This window comes from Lycium barbarum, chromosome 6 (assembly GCF_019175385.1).
Source record: "Lycium barbarum isolate Lr01 chromosome 6, ASM1917538v2, whole genome shotgun sequence".
In the NCBI taxonomy this organism is placed as follows: Eukaryota; Viridiplantae; Streptophyta; class Magnoliopsida; order Solanales; family Solanaceae; genus Lycium; species Lycium barbarum.
In genome coordinates, this window is record NC_083342.1 from 20,417,189 (window position 1) to 20,437,651 (window position 20,463).

Genomic DNA, 20,463 nt, shown 5'->3' on the forward strand with positions numbered 1-20,463 from the left:
GATGGAGGGTTGGAAATAATAGGAAGAATGGTGAATGAAGTCAAAAAGAAGTGTCGAGGAGGGTGAGTCACCGATATCCAAATATTCATCCTACCCCTCCCTAAGCCAATGTTACAAGCCCAAAAAGTCCTAATGTGATCACAATCAAATTGTTCAAAGTTGAAAGCAGGGAAAATAAAGGCAAGCCTATGGTATGTGCACGCATGCTATGCAAATTTCTTTATGAGTGTGAGTGTTCTTCTGTCTCTTTAGTCTTCTGTCCCATTTATTTTGTAAATGTGTGTTGGGACATTCTTTAGTCTATGTGATGGCGTACGGATTGTAGGTTTCAAAGTAACTGGCTTTCCGGAAGTTGAAATTCATGTGCATAGAGACCCCCGTACTATGATTGTCTCATTAATTGAGGTTGCATAGGGAATTGCAATTTTTCTGAAATGTACGTCTTGTGTCACAAATAGGAGATGGATAAGAGCCTAAATAGTTTTCTTGAATTGAAGAGTCCGTGCTAGAAACACATGCCAAAACCACCGTAGTCATTCTTATTTCGCTAAGATGTCGTGTGTTAGTAGTGAGTATTGTTGTAGTTGCTTGAGGACAAGCAAAAGCTTAAGTTGGGGGTGTTGATGTACCGTGAATTTCGGCACATTTTATGCCTTTGTAACTAGAAATGACGCTTGTTTTTAAGTGTTGTTACATTGTTTCTTATGTTATTTTTGTGTTTTATAGGATTGGTTGACTAAGGATCGGAAATGAGATGAAACGCTGAAAAACGGACAAATTGGAGCTAAATGACGGTCCGTAACTCATGTTACGGACCGTAACAGGATCCGTAACTCATGTTACGGTTCATACCATTGAACCGTAACAGGGCCTAAATTTCCAGAAAGTTTTCATTGGAACCATCAGTGTTACGGTCCATAACTCATGTTACGGTCCGTAACATATCACCGTAACATCAGCTAAATTTCCAGAAAGTTTTCAATGAAACCATCAGTGTTACGGTGTAGTGTTACGGTCTGTAACTTATGTTACGGTCCGTAACATATCACCGTAACATCAGCCAAATTTCCAGAGATTTGCCAAGTAAAGTCACAAGTTACGCCTCAGAAGGACGGACCGTAACACAGGTTACGGTCCGTCGCATGGTGGCCGTAACATCAAAGCTGAAAAATGACGAACTGAAGGACGAACCGTAACACAGGTTACGGTCCGTAACGATGCAGCGTAAGGGCATTTTTGTCCACAAACTTGGCGCGATTTTTGGCTCTATAAATACTTAATGTAGGGTTTTAATTCATTATTCAGATTTCTTTTGGAGGCACAAACCCTAGGTCTTTAATCTTAGAAGTGGTTGGAGCATTTAAGGGAACAACTTCACTCTCATTCCATCTTGTATTTTGCATTGTAAGTTCATTATGTTTACTTGTAAGCTTTCTTTGTTATCCAGAATTATGAGTAGCTAATTTTAATTCTAAGGTTGTGAATCCCATGATGGATATTATGTGAATGGGTTTCTATTATTGATATATGCATAATGGTTGTTGTTATTTATTCTATCTTTGAGTTGTAAGGTTGGGTAATGATTGCAAGCATTAGCCGAAGCCATTATATTGACTTTTCTTGGAAAAGAGAGTCAATATTGGTAAAATTGAATAACAATGACTCGAGGCGTTAACCCTCGTTTAATAGACTAACTTAGGAATAAGAATAAGTCTAAATTGGCATTATTGGTCGCTCTTCGATTGTAACTCTTTTATATTCGGAAGAATCATAAAGAGGAAATACTGCTTAACTGTTGGGAAACATTAAGAAGTCCTTAAGAGACCAAGTGCATATTCATAGAACAACCATTAGAAGTATATCACATTGAAACCTGAAGCATAATATCTAATCAAATTGGGGAACACAACCTTAGTCTCTATTTCGCATTAAATACAATTCCAGTCAAAATACTCAATTACATTATTCAACAACTATTTCCAACTATCCGGAATAGGATTAAAGCCTTTAAAGACTAGTATCGCATACGATTAGTATCTTTTTCTCTCCATATTCCCTGTGGGATTCGACCCCAACCTTGTTGGGTTACTATATTTGACAACGTCCGCTTTACGCCATTAATAGGTGTAATTTGAGCGTATCAGAAGTCAATAGATGGCTCAACATTCTCATGTCGTCTTCGAAATCGTAAACTTGGAACCTTTAAACAAAACATCATTCTCATCATAATGATATTTCATTTTTGACATCATCGGTGTCATTGTAAAACATATCCATCGTAGTTGTCATAAAAGCTTACGGAGTCATAAACCTTTGGTTTAGGAAATATGAACATTTTGGAAAACATTCATGAATTATTAGGAAAGGGGTTATGCCTTGGAATCATGAACATCTAACTTTTGGAAATAAGGAGGCTATGAAAACATTTATGGAATTATAATCATAGGAATCATACCTTTGAAAGAAAGGGACGAGCCTCACATACCTTGGACGTTTACCATTCTTATCGCTTGTTCGTTTCCCTTATGATGCACTCGTGTATACCTTCAAGAGAGTTCATGTCGTCGTTAGTTAAGCAATTATAAGAACGGACTTCTATTTCTAGAGAAAATTGGACAGCATTTCCTTTATTTCTACTACGTTTCCCATATTCTACTTCAGCTCCCAAACATTCATAACAATAATCGCAATATAGAAACCAACAATCATCGTTTATATACATTTAGCAAAATCCACCAATTTCCTCCAATTTCTCCACATTTAGTGGTTTTAGCCTATCATCACATCTCCTCATACGTCACACTTATACCATGGTCTAAACGTTATTTATAATGTATTCATGATCACAACATATCAACATTCATGATTTTCATCCAACTTCCATTCAATTGTGACACTACTCATCCTTTTAAAAACTCATTTTCCATGTTTTTCTACAATCCAAGCATCTTAGCTTTCCAATACCTTAAACAACATAGTAAAATCATGAAACATACCTTAGATGATGGTGGAACAAGCTTTGAATGGAATTCTTCCTCTTGCACCAAAGTTTCACTTCGCCTCCTTTGGGTTTTCTTGAAGAAGATGAATCCTACTTGAGTTTCATATGCTTTGCTCCATGAATTTTATGTTGTTGATCATCAATTCCCCTTGAACTTTTCTTATGGATGAATGTTAGAGTATTCTCTAGAGAGTTCTTGAAGTGGAGAGTGGGAATGAAATGAAAATAAAATAAAAAAGGGCCCTTATATTTAAAATTGAAATCTGGCCGAGGGACATTATACGGACCAACATACGGTCCGTATAATTTTTACTGACCGTATGTTGGACCTTACATTTGGTCCAGAATATTATCTTCGTCTTGGCCAATTATACGGTCCAACATACGGCCAGTATAATTTATACGGACCGTATGTTTGGCCGTATAATGCCAACTGAAGCGACTTCCGTTCTCGTCGACTCGTTTGTTCTCCGATCCTTATGGAACCTTCTTAATACTTGTTTAGCACTTCAATACCAATCTAAGGGACGTTATTACTTAAGACATCATTATGCCCTTGTTAACTCGTTGCTCGAAATTCTTGTCCGATATACAACATGCGACTCGCTTTCCCTTAATAACTTTCGTTCCTCATCTCGGATGTCTTTGAGAATCTTAATTCGGGCCATTTACACCCTTATTGCTCGCCAAAACATCGCATATGTTATGTCCTTCGCTCACCTATTCACTGTACACGTACGGAGAATTTTCAAGGTGTAACAGCGTCATCCAACTTCATTGCCCAATCCTTCCTCTGGGCATTCACAGTATTCTCTAAGATTTGCTTCACTTCTCTATTTGAGACCTTTACCTATCCACATGTTTGTGGGTGGTAAGCTGTAGAAACCTTATGCTTCACACCATATTTCGCCAAAAGGTTTTTCAATGAACTGTTGCAGAAGTGAGCACCCCCATCACTAATCATTGCCCGTGGGGTTCTAAACCTTGCGAATATGTTCTTTTGCATAAAATTCACCACCACCTTTGCATCATTGGTTGGATGAGGGACTACCTCTACCCATTTCGAAACATAATCGACAGCAAGCAGAATGTACTTGTTACCGAAGGATGGTGGGAAACGCCCCATAAAATCAATGCCCCAGATGTCAAATATCTTTACCTGCAATATATCTGTCAAAGGTATCTCGTGCCTTATAGAGATGTTTCCCGTTCGTTGACATCTATCGCAACTTCTAGAAAATGCATGAGCATCTTTGAAAAGAGTGGGCCAATAGAAGCCAGATTGTAATACCTTAGCCGTAGTACGATCACCTTAAAAGTGCCCCCCGTATGGGGAAGAATGAAAACTCTCCAGCACTTGACTCACCTCGGTCTGTGAAATGCATCTCTGCACTAACTGATCAGTCCCTTGCTTGAACAAATACGGCTCATCCCATATGTAAAACCATGAATCATGATACAATTTTTTTCTCTGTTGTGAAGTGGCTTCAGGTGGGTACACCCCACTTACTATCAAGTTCACAATATCAGCGTACCATGGGACTTCGGCAGCAAGAATAACAAATAGCTGCTCATCACGGAATGACTCTCGGATTTGAACGTCCTCCACAAAATGATTATGGTTGTCTAATCTAGACAAATGGTCTACAACTTGGTTCTCAACTCCCTTATGATCTTTAATCTCAATGTCAAATTCATGCAAAAGAAGAATCCACTGAATCAGCCTGGGTTTAGCGTCCTTCTTGCTGAACAAGTAGTGAATAGTCGCATGATCTGTATATACAATAACATGTGTCCCAATAAGATAGGAAGGGAACTTATCAAAAGCGTACACCACAGCTAGCATCTCCTTCTCAGTTACTGTGTAATTAATTTGGGCAGCATCCAACATCTTGCTATCATAGTAGATAGAATGAAATACTTTCTCTCGTCTCTGGCCCAACACAGCTCCCATAAAATTGTCGCTTGCATCACACATCAATTTCAATGGCAAGTTCCAATCAGGTGCGATGATTATTTGTGAAATTACCAATCTCTTCTTCAGACCTTTAAAGGCTTTGATACACGCATCATCAAATAGGAATTTCACCTTCTTTTCAAGTAACCTGCATATCGGACTAAAGATCTTCAAGAAATTCCTTATAAAGCGTCTATAGAATCCTGCATGACTGAGGAAACTGCGCACACCCTTGACTGACACGGGGGTGGCAGCTTCTCAATGACTTCCACTTTAGCACGATCAACCTCCAGCCCTCTATTTGAAACTTTGTGCCCAAGGATGATACCATCTCGGACCATAAAGTGATATTTTTCCCAAATTCAAGACCATGTTAGTCTCTTCACATCTCACAAGTACTCGATCTAGATTCTTCAAACACACTTCGAAAGAGTTCCCGAATACAAAAAAATCATCCATGAACACTTCTACGAAATCTTCCACTATTTCTGAAAAATAGCCATCATACACCTTTGAAAAGTCCACAACCCAAATGGAATGCATTTGAAGGCATATGTGCCATATGGGCACGTAAACGTGGTCTTCTCCTGATCCTCCGGAGCAATAGCTATTTGATTGTAGCCAGAATAGCCATCTAGAAAATAATTAAACTCTTGCCCGGCTAACCTGTCTAGCATTTGATCAATGAAGGGAATGGAATAGTGATCCTTCCTGGTTGCCTCGTTCAACTTGCGATAATCCATGCAAATTCTCCATCCAGTGATTATTCTAGTAGGAATGAGCGCATTTTTGTCATTTGTCACAACTGTCATCCCTCCTTTCTTCGGGACACACTGCACCGGACTGACCCATTTGCTATCCGAAATAGGGAAAATTATGCTGGAATCTAACCACTTGATTACCTCTTTCTTGATAACCTCCTTCATCACAGGATTCAATCTCTGTTGATGTTGTGCGCTAGGATTATGATCATCCTCCATGAGTATCTTGTGCATGCATAGTGCGAGGCTAATTCCCTGAATATCAGTTATCTGCCATCGTAATGACATTTTGTGAGACTTCAATACTTCCAGATAAACACTAACCTCTTCAGCGGTCAACTCTGCTGCTAATATCACTGGCAAGGTATTACCCTTGCCTAAGAATGCATATTTAAGATGTGCAGGAAACGGCTTCAACTCCAGCTTCAGAGGCTCTTTAATTGATAACTTTAGAGTTACTCCCATTTTTCTATCCAAAGGCTCAAACTCGCCTTCACAAATATAAATGCTTGCCATATCCAGAATCTGCATCATCTCAAATGCCGCCAAATCACCAAAAATATCATCACCTACAAGGGCTTTCTCCAATGGATCATGAGAAGTGATGAGTGGCCTTCGTGTATCATCATTCATAACAGCAATGGCTAACAGCTCCTCATAGATTCCAGGCATCTTCAGAGCTTTGTATACATTGAAGACTTCAACTTTGTCATGTACTCTCATGGTGAGCTGCCCAGCAGCTATATCAATAAGTGCGCTCCCTGTGGCCAAGAATGGACTCCCCAAAATAAATGGACTTCTGGTTCTGGCTCGAAGTCCTAAATCACGTAGTCTGCAGGAATTATGAACGACCGTATAAACTTGCATAAATACATCTTCAATAATGCCATTGGGTCTTGCTAACAATCTGTCTGCCAGCTGAAGAACTATAGTGGTTGGTCTGGGCACTCCCAAACCTAGCTTCCTGAAGATAGATGAAGGCATCAAATTTATACCTGCACCTAGATCACATAGTGCTCGAGCAACAACCTGCTTCCCAATAGAAATCTCGATCGTGAAACTTCCAGGATCCTTCAATTTAGTGGGCAACCTGTTTTGAATACGAGAAGTGCACTCCTCAGTAAGTGAAACAGTGGCATACTCTATGAATTGGCTCTTGTTTGCAACAATATCTTTGATATACTTAGCATACTTTGGAATACCCTGCAGCATATCAACCAACGAGATGTTCACGTGTACCTGCTTAAGCAAATCAAGAAACTTAGTATAATTAGCCTCTTCTTTCTATCTTGCCAAACATTGAGGGAGTGGAGGTGGTGGCTTTGCGACCACAAGCTATGGCTGCTTTGCCACTGGTGTCTCGACTACCCTCTCTTTTTCAATCATCTCCCCGGCAATCTTCTCTTTTTTAGCTTCTACTCGACTGGTTTTCTTTGGAGCCACTTCCTCTAGTTCTCTCCCATTTCAAAGATTTATAGTATTACAAGGCTTGGGATTCACATCTGTATCACTTGGAAGTCCTCCAGGTGGTCTACTATTTTGTGCACCAGCTATCTGTCCCATCTGCCTCTCTAAATTCCGCACTGCCAAATCGCGATTCTGATTATCTGCTATCAACTTTTGCTGGTCTGTTATCTTCTTCTGAATATCACTCATCATCTGTTTCATCATCTCTTCCATACTGTTCGTGGGGGCTTGAGGAACAGATGTTGGCTGATAGTTCTATTTCTGATTTTCTTGATTTTCACTCCACCTGAAATTCAGGTGATTCCTCCAATTTGGGTTGTAGGAATTTTCGTATTGATTATTGTTTCCTTGCCCCTTGCCTGCATTACCCACAAATTATATGGATGCGGGATTTGCAGGGCATTCATCGCTGGTGTGACCTTCTCCACAAACTTCACAAAAGACGATGGCTTGTTGCACCGCATGCACCTGTGGTTGAACTTGCGTAGCAGTTAACTTCTTGATTTCAGTGCGCATGGCATCAATCTTTGCTGACAGTGTCATAAAATTATCCACTTCAAAAACACCAGGTGCCTTCGTAGCTGAATTGCTAGTTGTGTCATCTTGCCAGTCTGGAGTGATCTAGGTAACCTGTTCAATAATGTGAATAATTCTTCATAGCTCAGATCAAGAGCTTGCTTCTCCTACATCAGTGTCAAGTGATGACTTATGTTGGGCATCTAGACTCTCAATAAATGTGTGTGCCAGAACTTCATTCGTCTGATGATGGTGAGGACAATCTCTGAAAAGACCCTTGAACCTCTCCCACACTTGATACAAATTTTCCCCATTTTTCTGCCTAAATGACCTGATCTCTCATCGGAGTCGAGCTGTCTTTGCGGGTGGAAAGAACCTTGTCAAGAATTTCGTCGCCAGATCATCCCATGAAGTGATAGAATTTGCGGGCTCTGCTAATAACCAGTTACTTGCATTCCCCAACAGAGAAAAGGGGAACAATGTTAGCCACACGTATTCTTTAGTGACCCTTCTAGTAGAAAAAGTATCCACAATATGCAGAAAAGTATGGATGTGACACTGAGGATCCTCGTGTGACATTCCCATGAATTGCCAACAAGAGTGAAGTAGCTGAATCATAGGATGCTTTACCTCAAAATGCCCTTCGATGGTGGTCTTGACAATGCTTGAAGTTACATCTGCCACACGAGGTACTATAACCGCTCGAACCTTCGCTGGTGGATTATTAGCCATGACCACAACTAATTCGGCTAGAGCTTGAAGATTCTGCAACAAGTTCAAGTCTCTCCTACGCCGGTTGAAAGTATGTTCAGGTTCAGGATCGAATTCCTCAAGATTGTTTTGACTCGTAGTCCTTCGCATTCGATTTAAAGTACCTGCAATCATGTAGCAGCTAAGATCAAGACGTTAATACTTGGATAAGTAAAGCAATACAATTTACTCTGGCAAAAATAATTGATTTTTAAGTCCCCGGCAACGGCGCCAAAACCTTTTGGCGTCCAAATGTACACGCAAGTGTATGTGGTCGTACAAGTAATATAGTGATTATAAAAAATCGAATCTCGAACTCACAGAGACTTATGGCCAATACTTTCACGAAAATAAACTATTGCAACTAATTATGCAAGTAATGAATAAAAGCTTTGTTTGTTTTGTAACTTAATGCTAAAAACTAAATAACTAACAATGTAAACTAGAATTGTGCTATGAACGTCTTTGAGAGTTGCTTTTATCAAGATTTTAGAAATATTCTAGGGTCGTGGTTGGTTTACCAACCCTATTGAGTCATTCAAGCAATCCTACCTTAGTAATTTTGTTCACAATTGCCAATTAACTGGATTATTAATCTCATAGTATTCTTCTGAACCACTACTCGCCGATTCAAGATAATTCGCCTCCTATATTCCTATGGTCTTGACTTATCAAGAACGCAATAACTGCGCAGCATGTAATTGCTTGCTGTAGCTAAGTATATTCTTATCCTAGTCACAAATCCTAGCCCAACTATAGGCATAATCAGATCACAATCTCTTTACTCCTTCTCTAAACTAATAACGTCTTTCCCAAGCACATGTATCAATTAGTAAATAGAACTCAACTGTTGCGCAGACAATCAAGCAATTAAGCACAAAAGTAAAGAAACAATTGCATACGAACGAGCTACTAAGATTAAAATACTTGTCAAACGTCAATATTCATGGCTAAACCACAACCCCAGAATTTAGGTGTTTAGTTACACATGATTCGAGAATAGAAGCTAGAATTCATGAATAACATAGGGTTTCAATCTAAAGAAAATTAATAGAAGAGGAATAAAACCTAGAAAGAGTTTCACAAGTCTCAAAAATCGTCTAAGTTGCCTATGTAATGTTTAAAATGACTATTTATAAGCTAGAGTAAAATACGAGATAAGTTGGCCCAATCCCAATCAAATTAGGATTACAGACGCCTCTTGTGTGCTGGCTATGTGGCGCATGGCCAGCGCATGGTCTTCCTTGTGTTCTGGTGCCGCACGACTAGCGCATGGCCCGTCTGAGATTCAGGGATGGGGTTTTTTTGCGCTGGCTGGGCGATGCATGGCCAGCGCATGAGACCCTTCAGTAGTTAGATTCTGCCTTCAAGTGCTGGAACTTCCTTCCCAACGTTCAACCAACGTGCACAGCCTCGGAATCAATCAAAACTGCTCGGAATACCCTCCATTGGTCCTTGTTATACCTATTCATACAAGCATACCAACATAAGCTCATATACAACAATTTACATTGAAAACTGTGATTAAAGTGCTAAGAAGTAAAGTGCAAATGACACTAAATCTAGTTATTTGCGCCAAATATTAGAAATCTTATCCGTAGGTAAATATTCTACAATTCAGGAATTTTTAAATTTTTCCATGAAAATCCGTAGGAATTATCTGCGAAAAAAATTCTCAGGTAAAATCCTCATGTAATTTAAGCTTTTCTAGCAACCACTTTCTTGATCATCTCTAAATATATCCCTCCAAAAGCAGCATCTCCATATTACATCTTGCCACTACCATTAGTGTTCAATTTTATCCTACACGGGGAGAGGGGGGGGGGGGGGGGTTGGACCCTTGGTTGGTAATTATCTTTTGGAGTGATTTGGAGCTAACAACAGTCAATATTGGGTCGTCTTGTGTGATTGTTTTGTGTGCGCGAGCAAGTTCCTTACATGTTTTATTACCGAAATGCATATTTTGTTTGTGTGTGGGAGATTCAGGATGAATTTCGGATGTCAAAATGAAATTTGTGACATATATTTTACTGGTGAAACTCCAAAACACCCCATAACAATTTTTTTTTAATTACATAAACTAAATGATTTTGTAGATTTTGTCTCTTATCTTAAACTATAAATTTCATAAATCTTTTCTTACTTGAATCTACTTCATGTCCTGTCGAATAAGACCAAATAAAATTGAACAAAGGGAGTATATAAGAAGAAAAAAGAATCAAATCTGATTAAGAGGGAGGCAGTGTATCAACTCGGGACTAAGTTATTAGTTTAACATGTTTAAAAACAGAAATAGGAAATACTTCAATAATTTCTTGAGCATAAGTTGTTATCTAATTGGACATAAGTTCAATAGGGAGACTTTTATTATCAATCAAATTTCTACTACCCTAATTTCATATATGCCACATAATTGGAAATATAAGTGTGATCAGCCACGATTCTTGCCAGCCATTGTCAATAATATAATCAAGAGAAAATTACACCCCATGTCAATTAGAGTAGTAATGCTATCAAAATTGACCCATTTTTAAAACTCTTACAAAAAATGACCCACTCCCCCCCCCCCCCCCTCATCCTCCTTCTCCTCTCTCTGCACTCATTCACACCTCTATAGCCGTTACTACTCCACCGATCAAACTCCGGCGAAGCAAGCAGTCTCCGGCCAAACAACGCCCAATGATCTGACCGGATTCACTTTTTAATGCCGTCACCGGTCTAACTCCGGCGACGCAAGCCATCTCCAGTCTGATATATATTATTCCGCTCTAACTCTGGCGAAGCAAGCCATCTCCGGTCAGATCTCTATATTATTACAAATCTGACCGGTTTCACTTTTTAACACTGTCACCAGTGACTTTTTATTTTTGTTTAAATGTTAATTGTATTGTTACAAATCTGACCAGATTTGCATTTTTCGGTGACCTTCACGAATGTCGGCAAGTGCCCTATTGGTGTATGTGGGTGTATATGGTGGTATATGGGTATATATGGGTGTATATGGTGTTTATGTATATAGGTGTATAAATATGGTGGTTAGTGTTGCTCCGGCGTGATCTCCGGCGATGACTGGTCGCAGGTGTATATGGGTTATAATATTGTATATGGGTGTACATGGGTATATGGTGTTATATCCCGTGTTTTGCGCATTCGGAAAAAAAAATTGAAATAATTTTGACTTGTGAAAAATAAGGCTATGTTTTTATTTTATTTAATATATGTGTGATGTTCATGAAAAATATTGATGCGGAAATACGGAGGAAGGCCAAGGGTAAAAATTGAAATTTTAGAAATTAGTTCCGTGAATTACGAAATAAGATTTTAAATAAATTGGGCTCAAAAAATAAAAGAGAAATTGAGGCCCAAATGAATAGGGGTGGCCGGCCAAGCCCAAGCCCAAGTCCATGGAAATTATTCCATGTGACAATTAAATAAGAGGGGTCATTATATATGTAATTTACTAGAACATTCAAGACAAGAAATAAAACAAAAGAGAAAGTGAGAGCCAAAAAGAGGAGAGAATTCGGCCAACACAAGAAAAAGAAGAAAAATTTTCTAGCCTTCCACTTTGATCCAAAAATCTCTTTCTTCTTGAATTCTTATTAAGTTCAAGACGCTCTTCGACGTGGTATAATTAGTTTAGCGAGAGGACTACGTTTGCGGCAAGTAGAAAATTGAAGAAAAAGGTAAGAATTTTATCTTTTATATTATGGAAGAAGTATATATGTTACAATGATTGGAATTGGATGAGAATTCATGGAATTGTGATGTGTGTGTGCATGGCCGTGTGGGTATGTGAGTATGTGTGTGGCCGTGTATGATGTGGTAGTGTAGGGATGGTGAATTAAATTTTATTTAGCTTGTTAGTTGTGTCGTTGTGGTATTTATGGGGTGAATAAAGGTTTAACGATTTGAGTCGGCATTGAAATCGGTTGTAGGTTGTTATGGGGAATTAGGTGTTCTTAATATGATTTTTGGGTAATTATGGAAGTAGAATTCTAAAATGTGAATTATTGTGGTTGTTGATGAATTTGGAAGAAGACAATGCAATTTGGTAGTTTCGTTGTATTTGTAGAAGATTCAGATGGAATATGAAGTTGGCGGGATTGTTTGAATCCTTGAATATTGTTTGGAATGCTATTGAATTATGTTTGAATAATCTTGAATTAGTTAATGAATATGGAAAATGTTGATATTAGTTTGATAATGTGAAGTTGGAATGGAAGTGTCACGACCCAACCCCGTGGGCCGCGACTGGTACCCTAGCTGGGTACCCGTACATACCTATCTGACCGAATTTCGTATCGTACAGATTATTATTTATTTATTTTTCAAACGGATATTACAGAAGTAGGCCGATACAGATACGGCACGCGCGCAAACATATATATATATACCTGAACATGCAGACATTTACAGATAAGCCGATAAGGCTAACATACAGACGAAACCCGTAACCCACACATCTATCTACAGGCCTCTACAGACATACAGAATCATATGACGAGACAGGGCCCCGCCGTACCCAGAATTTCCATACATACAGAACATACGGAAAACAGAAGATATATACCAAAAGTGTATGCTCCGGATCAAAGGAGCTCTTCAAAACAGCTGAATAAGAACCCTACGCTGGCGGCGTATCACCTGGTGCGTCTGTACCTGCGGGCATGTAGCGCAGCCCCCGAAGAACCGGGGGTCAGTACAAAAATGTACCGAGTATGTAAAGCAGAAATATATCAAACATAATCATGATCTGGACCGGAAGCGCAGAAATATAATAAACAGGCTCATAAGCCGGACAGACAGAGTCATAGTCCCGACAGACGGACAGAATCATGGTCCAGACAGACAAAATCAAAATCCCTACGGACATACAGAATCGGAATCCATACGGACATACAGAATCATAACCAGTCGGACAGATAATCCGGACGGACAGACAGAATCATAACCAGTCGGACAAATAATCCGGACGGACAGACAGAATCGTAATCAGTCGGACAGATAATCCAGACGGACATACAGAAGCATAAGTCATACAGACAGAAAGAATCACACATAGGGTGCAGGAATGTGGTCGCCACTCCTGCCATTGGCACCACAACACGTCAGATATCAGAAATTCTTCTCCGATCTCCGTCACACATCATAACATAACCACGGTACCCGGGGGCGGATAGATAACACAGCACCCCGAACCCGGACTCATCATACTTCGTAATATATCCTCGGTAATCGGGGACGGACATATAACACAGTACCCCGAAACCGGACACATCATACTTCAGAATTCACATATGGGGCTCAGCGGCCCACCGCACGATATACGTACCGGCCCGGGATCCGGTGAAAGGAATCATAGCACATGCACGAACTGATTAATGAAAAATCACATACGTACAGATCGTCGTACAGATTCAACGGAACAGAAATAGGCCAACTGGCAGATCGAATCAAAGTATTCAGATAGTTTTCAAACTACGCACCTACACGTCACCTGGGGAGGCACGACAGATCATAATCCGAACTAGATTTTCAGATATCAAAACCATATTGTGAGATTTATATAAAAACGGTCATATTATGTTCCAAATGATAGTTCAGATGTTGCCTGTGAAAAACGGACGGAAATGAGGCAATTTAGATCATTCACGGGGTATCGGGGCTCCGTGGGTCCACCTCGGACCAACTCGAGGCAAGATACATAAATTACTGATAAAAGACCTTATGAGGTCATCCATAATCATTCGGAAGTATTCCGACTCCGTTTAGGAAGGTTTCGTACAAACGCACACTTTAAAGATATTTTATAAGGACATGGTTTCAATCTTACTGAAGGAATTGGAGCAGATTTCCATATCGAATTCCGAGGAAAGGAGTCGTATTTAAGGCTCGCGGTCGAGCCTATTATGTTCAGAACATGCCTAAGAATGGAGGGAAAGACTTTACATACCTTAGCTGCGTCTTACGCTTGTCCAAATTCAATTCCCGTTTCGCTCAAAATCTACAAATGGTCACATTTACCAATTGTCAATAGTAAGACTTTTAGCATTCTTTAGTTCACTATTTGTCCACAGAAATTTGGGCAGCATCTCCCCTGCTTATATGCCTAGCCCGAATTTTTAATTCAGCAGTCAACAACACAACAACAATACCAACATCAATAATATCCTTTTTCATATCAACATATTCCATAAAACAGCCCACACGCTGTTTTCCAACTTTTATAAGTAATTAACTCAGTATACAATTATTTAATCGCGTCTTCTTCGTAAATAACTAGTATTAACACAAATAGGAAGAGATTCATACCTTTCTCCTTTTAATATTGTTGTATCTTCCCTTTTTCACCTTATTTTTATGCCACAACACACCGCCGTACGATTCTGCAGTGAAAATTATACGCTTTCCGGACTGAAATTGGGAAATTATACCTGGTTTGGGCTAAAATTTGGTGGTGGAAAGTTGGAGCGTTTTCTGGGATTTTTGGGGTGGTGTTCGTGGTTTTAGACTGAAAATGAGGGGGTCTCCCCCTCTTTATAATTGTTTTGGAAGCTGCCAGAAGCAGCTGGAAAAGTCTTCATCGCGATCGCGCTACCTTCTGGCGCGATCGCGTAGAGTAAATGATTTCCTTCTGCGCGTTCGCGCAGGGTGAAAAATTCGGACTGGATGTTCGTTCAGTAAAACGGTCATAACCTTTGATCCTGATATCGTATGAGGGCCCACGACCTATGGATGGAAAGATAATTCAATTATCTACAACTTTTATTTGTGGGTGTTTTCCCAAATTCCTAACTTATAATACCGTTTTTGCCCCTAGAAGTCAGATCATCCGAAAATGCTTCCTTAAATTGTCCTTTTGGAGGGCTTCCACTTTGATTTGGCCCAAGGGTCCTTCTTGAGTTGTGTTTAACTTCACATATGTGATTCATATAATTTGTCACATGTCCCAAAAAAATTTTGACGTGTGGGCCCCACCTCAGCTTACAAATAATTCGACGTTCGAAAATGCAGGATATAACAGGAAGTGTTGCATTATGTAGAAAGTAAGAATAATTATGTAAGAATGTGTTTTGTTGTGATTGTTGGTATTGTTGTGGGTGTTGTTGTTGATATTATGGCCGAGTTAACTCTCGGGGATGTTGAATTTATAGGGGAAATGCTGCCAAAATTTCGGTAGACAAATATGGATTCAAGTTTGAATTCTTAAAAGCTTGTAATTCACATTTGGTAATTATGACCAATTATAGACTTTGGTGGAAACGGGAGTTGAGCTCGGACGAGCGTAAGACGCGAATAAGGTATGTAAAGCTATCACTTTCCTTCTCTTGGCATGTCCTAGATGTACTAGGTTTGGATTTGAGCCTCGGGGATTATTCTGTTCATAGAAATCCGAGTTTACTTTTGGTACTATTTCATTCAGCAAAATTGAATTAGAACCTTTGCTTTGTTGGAAAGAAATGTTCAAACACCTATAAATGTCATAAATGTAACCGAATCCCCTTGAAACTTTCATGGATGACTCCATAGAGTCTAATGTTCGTAAATTACGTATGCCACCTCGACTTGACCCGAGGTGGGCCCACTAGCCCCGAGACCTCCTTCGTTTGTCCTATTCGACTTATTTTTGTATAATGTCAAAAAGGAACTTTTGCTTATGATTTTAGCTATCAAAGAATGATGTTTTAGTGGCTCCATTATATCCTAATATATACTCTGAATTACAAATCCGATTTCAGAAATACTTTTGTGAGACAGACCCCATATGGTTCGGTTATTCAAGCCAGATTACTTAATTTGTTGTCATATGATCATACCAAGTCTTTAACATGGTTTTTACATGTAAATTGCATTAGTTTCTCACTACTCCGCTCGTGCATGCTATTATGATATCGTTCGCCGGATCCCGGGCCGGTTTTGTGATCGTGCGTATTATGACATATTCGGCAGTATGATGTGTTACGGTTCTTGAGACCTCGCCATAGGGCCGGGTACCGTTTATGGAGTTATGCTGTGATATGTCTTATGATATGTTTTGATGATATGATATATTGTGATGATATGTTATGTTCGGAGTTGTATGGAGATTTGAAACCTTCTGGAGTATGCTGTGTTGTGGCACCAGCGTCGGAGTGGTGACCACGTTCCTGAGCCTTATGCATGATTTTTATTTGCATTATATATACATATATTTTCAGCACGGACTTTGATGTACTGGTTCGGTATTTACTTCTTGTACCCTTTTATGTCAGTTATGGTTTGAATTTCTGTATTCTATGCTTTACATACTTAGTACATCTTTCTTACTGACCCCCTTTCTTCGGGGGCTGCGTTTCATGCCCGCAGGTACAGAGACTCGTGACCCGCCAGAGTAGGCCACACCTTCTGCCAGTACAGAGTGCTCCTTTTGATTCGGAGCCCATATTTTGGTATATATCTTGTCATGTATATGTTTCTGTATATTTGGCTATTTGGGGTACGGTGGGGCCCTGTCCCGTCATATGTTTCCGTTTTGGTTTGTAGAGGCCTGTAGTCATTTATGTGGGTAATGGGTCGTGTGTGTGTTCGTTCTGTTTGTGATTTGCGTCTTAATGCGGTCCTGTTTGTTATAGCGGCCATGGTGGCCCATATGTTTGTATATATTCGGCGACGTGTATTCCGCCGCCCCTTCTGACTTGATATGACATTTTTGCACGTGCGACCACTTAAGATAATATTTGCTTCCAATATGTTTAAAAGGATTAATATGAAATCTGAATTAAATTAGAATATTGCGAGTTAGTAGGTAAGTCTGTTTGGGGTGTCCAAATAGGGCCCCAGTCGCGGCCCACGGGGTTGGGTCGTGACATATGGTTTATAATATTGTATAATATTTTATATAGGCATATATGCATATATGGGTTATAATATTGTACATGGGTGTATATGGGTATATCGGTTATAATATTGTATAATATTGTATATGGGTTAAAGCTTTGCAATGTAAGTTTTGAGCTATCGATTTGCAATGAAAGTGACAAAATTGTATATTTATGAAATTTCCCCTATAATCAATCCATTCAAGCATTGTCTTAGCAATATTGATAATCATCACGCATATTTATAAGGGATAAGGCATTAATACCCCCTGAACTATACTCAAAGTTCCAGCGACACACCTTTCCTTTTGGAGGGTCATATTACCCCCTTAAAAAATTTTAAAACATAATAAATACCACCCTAAGCGCTGACGTGGCAAGGAGAGTGTATTTCATTCTCTTTAGGAGAGTGAGAAGCAAAAATTCTGATTAACTTTTTTTTTTTGGTAATTAATCATTTGTATTAATAACCAAATATGAATTTTAAGCACCACAGCATAGTTACATCCCAACTTGCTGATCTATAATAAACCTATCACCTATACATCAAAACTCATTAGCTATTTACATTATCTAAAGTACTACAATTAGAATAATAGCTGTTGAAACACTACTCTGAGTTTCACTGATGCTCGAACATGGTAATGCAAGCTATTTCTCTGGCTATACTGCTAGACTCTCATTCATGTTGCTCAAAAACTCTGGCATTTCTTTCAGCCCAGATAGCATGAATATATTCGGTAAAAATCATCTTGAGAATCTGTGCTATTGTAGATTTTCCTTTGGACCTTTGCCATATTCATTGTCGCCTCTGAGAGTGTCCGGCAGGTATAGCAACTGATATGTTCAATCACTGCATTAGTATGTGCCATACCCTTCTGGCATATATGCACTCTAAGAATAAGTGATCACTGGTTTCCATTACATTTCCACACATAACACAATCTGGGTTTACGTGAATATCCCACTTGGCTAGTCTATCTTTAGTGTTTAAATGCCCATAGAGATACACCCATATAGTGAATCTAGCTTTTGGCCTAGCCTCATTTGAAACCATCATATGCTTCCAAGGGACTTTAGGATGACTTCCAATCAACTGTAAATACATAAAGTTAATCTACTCTTGGTAGCTGGAGGATCCCCTTGGATCTGTTGGAGAGTTACTCTTGCCTCTAGTATCTTCCGTACCATCCAACTGGCTTGTTGTGGTATGGGCAACCTGATCATCCTTCACATAATAAGCATGGATCCACCTTATCCATAGCCTATCTACCTTGTTTGCTAGATCCCAACATACATTCGCAACTGCAACCTTATTCCAGATTTTTAGATCAAACATATGAAGTCCTCCTGCAGCCTTTGGCAAACACATTTTACGCCATGAGACTAGTGCCCTTTTGGTAATCTCATTAGTACCCGACTATATATAACTTCTAAAATACGCTTCTATGGTCTTGATCACTTTGGAAGGGAGTAAAAATATTTGTGCCCAGTAGGATTGTATCCCAAACACCACTGTTATGACTAGTTGTACTCTACCTGCATAAGACAATTTTTTGGCTGTCCACGAAGCTATTTTTGCTACAATTTTTTCTATCAAAGGTTTCCATTGGAGGATGCTTATCTTCTTTGTAGATAGGGGAATACCTAAGTATTTGAAAGGTAGCTGCCCAAGTGTAATACCAAGTTCCTGAATTATGTATTCTTGTTCAGTATTGTCCACCCCTCCAAAATAAATGCTACTTTTAGCTAGGTTTGCTTTGAGGCCTGAAGCTTTGGAGAACAAGTCAAATTTGTCATAGAGCGACTAGATAGATACTTTATCACCTCTAGCGAATAACAAAAGATCATCTTCAAAAGAAAGATGGGTTGGTTTGACTTTGGCACATTTGGGATGATATTTGTATTGCTTGTTGTATTCCAGTTCATTGAGCAATCTACTCAAGTACTCCATTGCTATTACAAACAAGTAGGGGGACATTGGATCCCCTTGCCTCAATCCTTTAGCTGCCTCAAATGGTTCTGTAACAACTCCATTAATGGTAATTGAGTAGCTCACTGTTTTCATACAACACATTATCCAACCAATGAACTTTGCTAGAAACTTCATTTCTGTTAAAACTTGCTCTATAAAAACCCATTCGACCGAATCATACGCTTTTTGAAAATCTACTTTAAGCATACTTCTAGCAGATATGTTTTTCCTGGCGTACCATTTGACCAATTCATGTGCCATGATGATGTTGTCTGCAATCCTTCTCCCTGGAATAAATCCAGCTTGGGTGTCACTAATAATATGAGGCATGATATTCTTCATTCTTGCTGTTAAGACTTTTGCTATCAACTTGTAGAGGATTGTACAACAGGCAATGGGCCTGTATTCCTTTATTGTCTATGGGTTTGGAACCTTAGGCAATAAGGTGATGAGAATACAGCTCACTGCTTTGTATAAGCTGGTGGTGTTGAAGAATTCATGGACTGCTGCACAGGTATATTCCGCAATAATTGGCCAAGATTTTTTGTAAAATAATGCATTGAACCCATCTATGCCAAGTGCTTTATCATCACCTATAGATTGCAAGCCCTCTAAAATCTCCTGATTTGTGATCTCTTTGCACAACTCAACCTGCTGGTGGTGACTCAACACTGGACCATTGCTCATGGTAGTTTTGTTTACTACAGGTAATGAGTATGCTGATGTCCCCATTAGAGATTTGTAGAATTGAATGATCCCTTCTTGGATTGCCTTGGTATCTGTCAGTTTCTGTCTAGTCAAAGAGGTAAGTTCGATTATTTGTTTTTGTTGCCTTTTTTCTTTCATCACTACTGAAAAATACTTTGTATTGGCATCACCAAGCTTAATCCAACTAACTCTAGACCGTTGTCTTATAGCTTTCTTCAGTAAGTGACCACTTTTCTAGTTGGACCAAAGTTTTCTTTTCTTCATTAGCTAGTGTATCACTATACTGGAGCTTCAGTTGCTGCTGCAGGTGTAATAGACGTTGTCTTGCCATATCAATCGTTCCAGTAATACCTTTGAAATGCTCATTATTGAGGTGACTAAGCTGAGTCTTGAGTAATTTAAGTTTATCCCATATATTTCTCATCCTCCAGTGAGTTATATTTCCTCTCCAACTAGTCTCCACTATA

At 39.3% G+C, this 20,463-nt stretch overlaps 2 protein-coding genes and 1 pseudogene across 2 annotated transcripts; 1 reads left to right on the plus strand and 2 right to left on the minus strand.

Annotated features, from left to right (window-relative positions):
* Nucleotides 1–7,947: 7,947 nt before the first annotated feature.
* On the plus strand, nucleotides 7,948–8,046 carry LOC132600928 (small nucleolar RNA R71; annotated as a pseudogene).
* Nucleotides 8,047–19,120: 11,074 nt separating this feature from the next.
* Nucleotides 19,121–19,630, minus strand: LOC132643908 (secreted RxLR effector protein 78-like). Its single transcript, XM_060360445.1, has one exon. It carries the CDS (start codon nucleotides 19,628–19,630, stop codon nucleotides 19,121–19,123), a length of 510 nt encoding a protein of 169 aa, XP_060216428.1.
* A 75-nt stretch (nucleotides 19,631–19,705) lies between these two features.
* On the minus strand, nucleotides 19,706–20,134 carry LOC132643909 (uncharacterized). The gene has a single exon (XM_060360446.1). The coding sequence runs from the start codon at nucleotides 20,132–20,134 to the stop codon at nucleotides 19,706–19,708; it is 429 nt and encodes a 142-aa protein (XP_060216429.1).
* Between the last annotated feature and the right edge of the window lie 329 nt (nucleotides 20,135–20,463).